The 10000-nt window shown below is 45.4% G+C and overlaps 1 protein-coding gene across 1 annotated transcript in view; it reads left to right on the forward strand.

Annotated features, from left to right (window-relative positions):
* Positions 1-405: 405 nt before the first annotated feature.
* The window catches only part of LOC135567216 (Golgi apparatus protein 1-like), a gene marked incomplete at its 3' end in the record, with an annotated part of 17783 nt that continues 8188 nt past the window's right edge, over positions 406-10000 (forward strand). The window contains exon 1 of the mRNA XM_065014636.1: positions 406-522. Coding sequence (XP_064870708.1) covers positions 406-522 — 117 coding nt within the window. The remainder of the gene's footprint in view (positions 523-10000) is intronic.

Raw genomic sequence — 10000 nt, forward strand, 5'->3', positions numbered from 1 at the left:
TCTGTCTTTCTGTCTCTTTCTCTGTATCTCTGTCTCTGTCTCTTCTTCTCTGTCTTTCTTTTCTCTTTCTGTCTTTCTCTCTGTCTCTTTCTCTGTCTTTCTGTCTCTTTCTCTGTCTTTCTCTCTCTGTCTCTTTCTCTGTCTTTCTCTGTCTCTTTCTCTGTCTTTCTCTCTTTCTCTGTCCTCTTCTCTGTCTCTGTCTCTGTCTCTTTCTCTGTCTCTCTCTGTCTCTCTGTCTGTCTGTCTGTCTCTTTCTCTGTCTCTCTGTCTGCGTCTCTTCTCTCTCTGTCTCTGTCTGTCTGTCTGTCTCTCTCTCTCTCTCTGTCTGTCTGTCTATATATATCTATCTCTCTCTATCTCTCTCTCTCTCTCTCTGTCTCTCTCTCTCTCTGTCTGTCCCACAGAATGGATGTAGTGATCTGTCTCAGTACTACAGTGAGGAATGACACTCTGCAGGACGTCAAGGAGCAGCGTGTCTCTCTCAAGTGTCGGAAACAACTCAGAGTAGAGGAGCTGGAGATGGTGAGAGTTACAACTCTGTTACAACTCAGAGTAGAGGAGCTGGAGATGGTGAGAGTTACAACTCAGAGTAGAAGAGCTGGAGATGGGGAGAGTTACAACTCTGTTACAACTCAGAGTAGAGGAGCTGGAGATGGTGAGAGTTACAACTCTGTTACAACTCAGAGTAGAGGCCCTGGAGATGGGGAGAGTTACAACTCAGAGTAGAGGACCTGGAGATGGTGAGAGTTACAACTCAGAGTAGAGGAGGTGGAGATGGGGAGAGTTACAACTCTGTTACAACTACAACTCAGGGTAGAGGAGCTGGAGATGGTGAGAGTTACAACTCTGTTACAACTCAGAGTAGAGGAGCTGGAGATGGGGAGAGTTACAACTCAGAGTAGAGGAGCTGGAGATGGGGAGAGTTACAACTCTGTTACAACTCAGAGTAGAGGAGCTGGAGATGGTGAGAGTTACAACTCTGTTACAACTCAGAGTAGAGGAGGTGGAGATGGTGAGTTACAACTCAGAGTAGAGGAGCTAGAGATGGGGAGAGTTACAACTCTGTTACAACTCAGAGTAGAGGAGCTGGAGATGGGGAGAGTTACAACTCAGGGTAGAGGAGCTGGAGATGGTGAGAGTTACAACTCTGTTACAACTCAGAGTAGAGGAGGTGGAGATGGTGAGTTACAACTCAGAGTAGAGGAGGTGGAGATGGTGAGTTACAACTCAGAGTAGAGGAGCTGGAGATGGGGAGAGTTACAACTCTGTTACAACTCAGAGTAGAGGAGGTGGAGATGGTGAGTTACAACTCAGAGTAGAGGAGCTGGAGATGGGGAGAGTTACAACTCTGTTACAACTCAGAGTAGAGGAGGTGGAGATGGTGAGTTACAACAGAGTAGAGGAGGTGGAGATGGTGAGTTACAACTCTGTTACAACTCAGAGTAGAGGAGCTGGAGATGGGGAGAGTTACAACTCAGAGTAGAGGAGCTGGAGATGGGGAGAGTTACAACTCTGTTACAACTCAGAGTAGAGGAGCTGGAGATGGGGAGTTACAACTCAGAGTAGAGGAGCTGGAGATGGGGAGAGTTACAACTCTGTTACAACTCAGAGTAGAGGAGCTGGAGATGGGGAGTTACAACTCAGAGTAGAGGAGCTGGAGATGGTGAGAGTTACAACTCAGAGTAGAGGAGCTGGAGATGGGGAGAGTTACAACTCTGTTACAACTCAGAGTAGAGGAGCTGGAGATGGGGAGAGTTACAACTCAGAGTAGAGGAGCTGGAGATGGGGAGAGTTACAACTCTGTTACAACTCAGAGTAGAGGACCTGGAGATAGGGAGAGTTACAACTCAGAGTAGAGGAGCTGGAGATGGTGAGAGTTACAACTCAGAGTAGAGGAGCTGGAGATGGTCAGAGTTACAACTCAGAGTAGAGGAGCTGGAGATGGTGAGAGTTACAACTCAGAGTAGAGGACCTGGAGATGGTGAGAGTTACAACTCTGTTACAACTCAGAGTAGAGGAGCTGGAGATGGGGAGAGTTACAACTCTGTTACAACTCAGAGAAGAGGAGCTGGAGATGGTGAGAGTTACAACTCTGTTACAACTCAGAGTAGAGGACCTGGAGATGGGGAGAGTTACAACTCAGAGTAGAGGAGATGGAGATGGGGAGAGTTACAACTCAGAGTAGAGGACCTGGAGATAGGGAGAGTTACAACTCTGTTACAACTCAGAGTAGAGGAGCTGGAGATGGTCAGAGTTACAACTCAGAGTAGAGGACCTGGAGATGGGGAGAGTTACAACTCAGAGTAGAGGAGCTGGAGATGGGGAGAGTTACAACTCAGTAGAGGAGCTGGAGAGGAGCTGGAGATGGGATGGGGAGAGTTACAACTCTGTTACAACTCAGAGTAGAGGAGCTGGAGATGGGGAGAGTTACAACTCAGAGTAGAGGAGATGGAGATGGGGAGAGTTACAACTCTGTTACAACTCAGAGTAGAGGAGCTGGAGATGGGGAGAGTTACAACTCAGAGTAGAGGAGCTGGAGATGGTGAGAGTTACAACTCTGTTACAACTCAGAGTAGAGGAGCTGGAGATGGTGAGAGTTACAACTTAGAGTAGAGGAGCTGGAGATGGGGAGAGTTACAACTCTGTTACAACTCAGAGTAGAGGAGCTGGAGATGGGGAGAGTTACAACTCTGTTACAACTCAGAGTAGAGGAGCTGGAGATGGTCAGAGTTACAACTCAGAGTAGAGGACCTGGAGATGGGGAGAGTTACAACTCAGAGTAGAGGAGCTGGAGATGGGGAGAGTTACAACTCAGAGTAGAAGAGCTGGAGATGGGGAGAGTTACAACTCTGTTACAACTCAGAGAGAGGAGCTGGAGAGAGTTACAACTCTGTTACAACTCAGAGTAGAGGCCCTGGAGATGGGGAGAGTTACAACTCAGAGTAGAGGACCTGGAGATGGTGAGAGTTACAACTCAGAGTAGAGGAGGTGGAGATGGGGAGAGTTACAACTCTGTTACAACTACAACTCAGGTAGAGGAGCTGGAGATGGTGAGAGTTACAACTCTGTTACAACTCAGAGTAGAGGAGCTGGAGATGGGGAGAGTTACAACTCTGTTACAACTCAGAGTAGAGGAGCTGGAGATGGGGAGAGTTACAACTCAGAGTAGAGGAGCTGGAGATGGGGAGAGTTACAACTCTGTTACAACTCAGAGTAGAGGACCTGGAGATGGGGGGAGAGTTACAACTCTGTTACAACTCAGAGTAGAGGAGCTAGAGATGGGGAGAGTTACAACTCTGTTACAACTCAGAGTAGAGGAGCTAGAGATGGGGGAGAGTTACAACTCTGTTACAACTCAGAGTAGAGGAGCTGGAGATGGGGAGAGTTACAACTCAGAGTAGAGGAGCTGGAGATGGGGAGAGTTACAACTCTGTTACAACTCAGAGTAGAGGAGCTGGAGATGGGGAGAGTTACAACTCAGAGTAGAGGACCTGGAGATGGGGAGAGTTACAACTCAGAGTAGAGGAGCTGGAGATGGGGAGAGTTACAACTCAGAGTAGAGGAGCTGGAGATGGGGAGAGTTACAACTCTGTTACAACTCAGAGTAGAGGACCTGGAGATGGGGAGAGTTACAACTCTGTTACAACTCAGAGTAGAGGAGCTAGAGATGGGGAGAGTTACAACTCTGTTACAACTCAGAGTAGAGGAGCTAGAGATGGGGAGAGTTACAACTCTGTTACAACTCAGAGTAGAGGAGCTGGAGATGGGGAGAGTTACAACTCAGAGTAGAGGAGCTGGAGATGGGGAGAGTTACAACTCTGTTACAACTCAGAGTAGAGGAGCTGGAGATGGAGAGAGTTACAACTCAGAGTAGAGGAGCTGGAGATGGTGAGAGTTACAACTCAGAGTAGAGGAGCTAGAGATGGTGAGAGTTACAACTCAGAGTAGAGGAGCTGGAGATGGGGAGAGTTACAACTCTGTTACAACTCAGAGTAGAGGAGCTGGAGATGGGGAGAGTTACAACTCTGTTACAACTCATAGTAGAGGAGCTGGAGATGGGGAGAGTTACAACTCTGTTACAACTCAGAGAAGAGGAGCTGGAGATGGGGAGAGTTACAACTCTGTTACAACTCAGAGTAGAGGAGCTGGAGATGGGGAGAGTTACAACTCTGTCTGTTATTTGTTTACCTGCTTATGGTGGTTCGATACACCCCTGGTCAGCTCCACTTAAACCCCTGAGGCCTTATGAGGCCTGACCAAGCTGTTGAACAGTCTTTAACTCAGACCATTAAGACCCAGCATTTTAACAGCAGTCTTTAACAGCATTTGTCAGACCCAGCATTAGTCATCTCTGGACCATTAAGACCATCCTAAGACCCAGCAGGTTAGTAGGACAGGGAACATGTCTAGAGTAGAGACCATTAAGACCCAGCATTAGTAGGACAGACATGTCTAGAGTAGAGACCATTAAGACCCAGCATTAGTAGGACAGACATGTCTAGAGTAGAGACCATTAAGACCCAGCATTAGTAGGACAGACATGTCTAGAGTAGAGACCATTAAGACCCAGCATTAGTAGGACAGACATGTCTAGAGTAGAGACCATTAAGACCCAGCATTAGTAGGACAGACATGTCTAGAGTAGAGACCATTAAGACCCAGCATTAGTAGGACAGACATGTCTAGAGTAGAGACCATTAAGACCCAGCATTAGTAGGACAGACATGTCTAGAGTAGAGACCATTAAGACCCAGCATTAGTAGGACAGACATGTCTAGAGTAGAGACCATTAAGACCCAGCATTAGTAGGACAGACATTAGAGTAGAGACCATTAAGACCCACATTAGTAGGAGACATGTCTAGAGTAGAGACCATTAAGACCCAGCATTAGTAGGACAGACATGTCTAGAGTAGAGACCATTAAGACCCAGCATTAGTAGGACAGACATGTCTAGAGTAGAGACCATTAAGACCCAGCATTAGTAGGACAGACATGTCTGTCATTAAGACCCAGCATTAGTAGGACAGACATGTCTAGAGAGTAGAGACCATTAAGACCCAGCATTAGTAGGACAGACATGTCTAGAGTAGAGACCATTAAGACCCAGCATTAGTAGGACAGACATGTCTAGAGTAGAGACCATTAAGACCCAGCATTAGTAGGACAGACATGTCTAGAGTAGAGACCATTAAGACCCAGCATTAGTAGGACAGACATGTCTAGAGTAGAGACCATTAAGACCCAGCATTAGTAGGACAGACATGTCTAGAGTAGAGACCATTAAGACCCAGCATTAGTAGGACAGACATGTCTAGAGTAGAGACCATTAAGACCCAGCATTAGTAGGACAGACATGTCTAGAGTAGAGACCATTAAGACCCAGCATTAGTAGGACAGACATGTCTAGAGTAGAGACCATTAAGACCCAGCATTAGTAGGACAGACATGTCTAGAGTAGAGACCATTAAGACCCAGCATTAGTAGGACAGACATGTCTAGAGTAGAGACCATTAAGACCCAGCATTAGTAGGACAGACATGTCTAGAGTAGAGACCATTAAGACCCAGCATTAGTAGGACAGACATGTCTAGAGTAGAGACCATTAAGACCCAGCATTAGTAGGACAGACATGTCATAGAACCATTAAGACCCAGCATTAGTAGGACAGACATGTCTAGAGTAGAGACCATTAAGACCCAGCATTAGTAGGACAGACATGTCTAGAGTAGAGACCATTAAGACCCAGCATTAGTAGGACAGACATGTCTAGAGTAGAGACCATTAAGACCCAGCATTAGTAGGACAGACATGTCTAGAGTAGAGACCATTAAGACCCAGCATTATTAGGACAGACTAGAGTAGAGACCATTAAGCATTAGTAGGACAGACATGTCTAGAGTAGAGACCATTAAGACCCAGCATTAGTAGGACAGACATGTCTAGAGTAGAGACCATTAAGACCCAGCATTAGTAGGACAGACATGTCTAGAGTAGAGACCATTAAGACCCAGCATTAGTAGGACAGACATGTCTAGAGTAGAGACCATTAAGACCCAGCATTAGTAGGACAGACATGTCTAGAGTAGAGACCATTAAGACCCAGCATTAGTAGGACAGACATGTCTAGAGTAGAGACCATTAAGACAGCATTAGTAGGACAGACATTAAGAGACCATTAAGACCCAGCATTAGTAGGACAGACATGTCTAGAGTAGAGACCATTAAGACCCAGCATTAGTAGGACAGACATGTCTAGAGTAGAGACCATTAAGACCCAGCATTAGTAGGACAGACATGTCTAGAGTAGAGACCATTAAGACCCAGCATTAGTAGGACAGACATGTCTAGAGTAGAGACCATTAAGACCCAGCATTAGTAGGACAGACATGTCTAGAGTAGAGACCATTAAGACCCAGCATTAGTAGGACAGACATGTCTAGAGTAGAGACCATTAAGACCCAGCATTAGTAGGACAGACATGTCTAGGTAGAGACCATTAAGACCCAGCATTAGTAGGACAGACATGTCTAGAGTAGAGACCATTAAGACCCAGCATTAGTAGGACAGACATGTCTAGAGTAGAGACCATTAAGACCCAGCATTAGGACAGACAGTAGGACAGACAGTAGGACAGACATGTCTAGAGTAGAGACCATTAAGACCCAGCATTAGTAGGACAGACATGTCTAGAGTAGAGACCATTAAGACCCAGCATTAGTAGGACAGACATGTCAGTAGAGACCATTAAGACCCAGCATTAGTAGGACAGACATGAGTAGAGACCATTAAGACCCAGCATTAGTAGGACAGACATGTCTAGAGTAGAGACCATTAAGACCCAGCATTAGTAGGACAGACATGTCTAGAGTAGAGACCATTAAGACCCAGCATTAGTAGGACAGACATGTCTAGAGTAGAGACCATTAAGACCCAGCATTAGTAGGACAGACATGTCTAGAGTAGAGACCATTAAGACCCAGCATTAGTAGGACAGACATGTCTAGAGTAGAGACCATTAAGACCCAGCATTAGTAGGACAGACATGTAGAGACCATTAAGACCCAGCATTAGTAGGACAGACATGTCTATTAGAGACCATTAAGACCCAGCATTAGTAGGACAGACATGTCTAGAGTAGAGACCATTAAGACCCAGCATTAGTAGGACAGACATGTCTAGAGTAGAGACCATTAAGACCCAGCATTAGTAGGACAGACATGTCTAGAGTAGAGACCATTAAGACCCAGCATTAGTAGGACAGACATGTCTAGAGTAGAGACCATTAAGACCCAGCATTAGCATTAGTAGGACAGACATGTCTAGAGTAGAGACCATTAAGACCCAGCATTAGTAGGACAGACATGTCTAGAGTAGAGACCATTAAGACCCAGCATTAGTAGGACAGACATGTCTAGAGTAGAGACCATTAAGACCCAGCATTAGTAGGACAGACATGTCTAGAGTAGAGACCATTAAGACCCAGCATTAGTAGGACAGACATGTCTAGAGTAGAGACCATTAAGACCCAGCATTAGTAGGACAGACATGTCTAGAGTAGAGACCATTAAGACCCAGCATTAGTAGGACAGACATGTCTAGAGTAGAGACCATTAAGACCCAGCATTAGTAGGACAGACATGTCTAGAGTAGAGACCATTAAGACCCAGCATTAGTAGGACAGACATGTCTAGAGTAGAGACCATTAAGACCCAGCATTAGTAGGACAGACATGTCTAGAGTAGAGACATTAAGACCCAGCATTAGTAGGACAGACATGTCTAGAGTAGAGACCATTAAGACCCAGCATTAGTAGGACAGACATGTCTAGAGTAGAGACCATTAAGACCCAGCATTAGTAGGACAGACATGTCTAGAGTAGAGACCATTAAGACCCAGCATTAGTAGGACAGACATGTCTAGAGTAGAGACCATTAAGACCCAGCATTAGTAGGACAGACATGTCTAGAGTAGAGACCATTAAGACCCAGCATTAGTAGGACAGACATGTAGAGACCATTAAGACCCAGCAGTAGGAGAGACATGTCTAGAGTAAGACCATTAAGACCCAGCATTAGTAGGACAGACATGTCTAGAGTAGAGACCATTAAGACCCAGCATTAGTAGGACAGACATGTCTAGAGTAGAGACCATTAAGACCCAGCATTAGTAGGACAGACATGTCTAGAGTAGAGACCATTAAGACCCAGCATTAGTAGGACAGACATGTCTAGAGTAGAGACCATTAAGACCCAGCATTAGTAGGACAGACATGTCTAGAGTAGAGACCATTAAGACCCAGCATTAGTAGGACAGACATGTCTAGAGTAGAGACCATTAAGACCCAGCATTAGTAGGACAGACATGTCTAGAGTAGAGACCATTAAGACCCAGCATTAGTAGGACAGACATGTCTAGAGTAGAGACCATTAAGACCCAGCATTAGTAGGACAGACATGTCTAGAGAGACCATTAAGACCCAGCAGAGGACAGACATTAAGACCCAGCATTAGTAGGACAGACATGTCTAGAGTAGAGACCATTAAGACCCAGCATTAGTAGGACAGACATGTCTAGAGTAGAGACCATTAAGACCCAGCATTAGTAGGACAGACATGTCAGTAGAGACCATTAAGACCCAGCATTAGTAGGACAGACATGTCTAGAGTAGAGACCATTAAGACCCAGCATTAGTAGGACAGACATGTCTAGAGTAGAGACCATTAAGACCCAGCATTAGTAGGACAGACATGTCTAGAGTAGAGACCATTAAGACCCAGCATTAGTAGGACAGACATGTCTAGAGTAGAGACCATTAAGACCCAGCATTAGTAGGACAGACATGTCTAGAGTAGAGACCATTAAGACCCAGCATTAGTAGGACAGACATGTCTAGAGTAGAGACCATTAAGACCCAGCATTAGTAGGACAGACATGTCTAGAGTAGAGACCATTAAGACCCAGCATTAGTAGGACAGACATGTCTAGAGTAGAGACCATTAAGACCCAGCATTAGTAGGACAGACATGTCTAGAGTAGAGACCATTAAGACCCAGCATTAGTAGGACAGACATGTCTAGAGACCAGAGTAGGAGACCATTAAGACCCAGCATTAGTAGGACAGACATGTCTAGAGTAGAGACCATTAAGACCCAGCATTAGTAGGACAGACATGTCTAGAGTAGAGACCATTAAGACCCAGCATTAGTAGGACAGACATGTCTAGAGTAGAGACCATTAAGACCCAGCATTAGTAGGACAGACATGTCTAGAGTAGAGACCATTAAGACCCAGCATTAGTAGGACAGACATGTCTAGAGTAGAGACCATTAAGACCCAGCATTAGTAGGACAGACATGTCTAGAGTAGAGACCATTAAGACCCAGCATTAGTAGGACAGACATGTCTAGAGTAGAGACCATTAAGACCCAGCATTAGTAGGACAGACATGTCTAGAGTAGAGACCATTAAGACCCAGCATTAGTAGGACAGACATGTCTAGAGTAGAGACCATTAAGACCCAGCATTAGTAGGACAGACATGTCTAGAGTAGAGACCATTAAGACCCAGCATTAGTAGGACAGACATGTCTAGAGTAGAGACCATTAAGACCCAGCATTAGTAGGACAGACATGTCTAGAGTAGAGACCATTAAGACCCAGCATTAGTAGGACAGACATGTCTAGAGTAGAGACCATTAAGACCCAGCATTAGTAGGACAGACATGTCTAGAGTAGAGACCATTAAGACCCAGCATTAGTAGGACAGACATGTCTAGAGTAGAGACCATTAAGACCCAGCATTAGTAGGACAGACATGTCTAGAGTAGAGACCATTAAGACCCAGCATTAGTAGGACAGACATTAGTAGAGACCATTAAGACCCAGCATTAGTAGGACAGACATGTAGAGACCATTAAGACCCAGAGTAGAGACCATTAAGACCCAGCATTAGTAGGACAGACATGTCTAGAGTAGAGACCATTAAGACCCAGCATTAGT

Source organism: Oncorhynchus nerka, unplaced genomic scaffold (genome assembly GCF_034236695.1).
Source record: "Oncorhynchus nerka isolate Pitt River unplaced genomic scaffold, Oner_Uvic_2.0 unplaced_scaffold_2358, whole genome shotgun sequence".
Lineage (NCBI taxonomy): Eukaryota > Metazoa > Chordata > Actinopteri > Salmoniformes > Salmonidae > Oncorhynchus > Oncorhynchus nerka.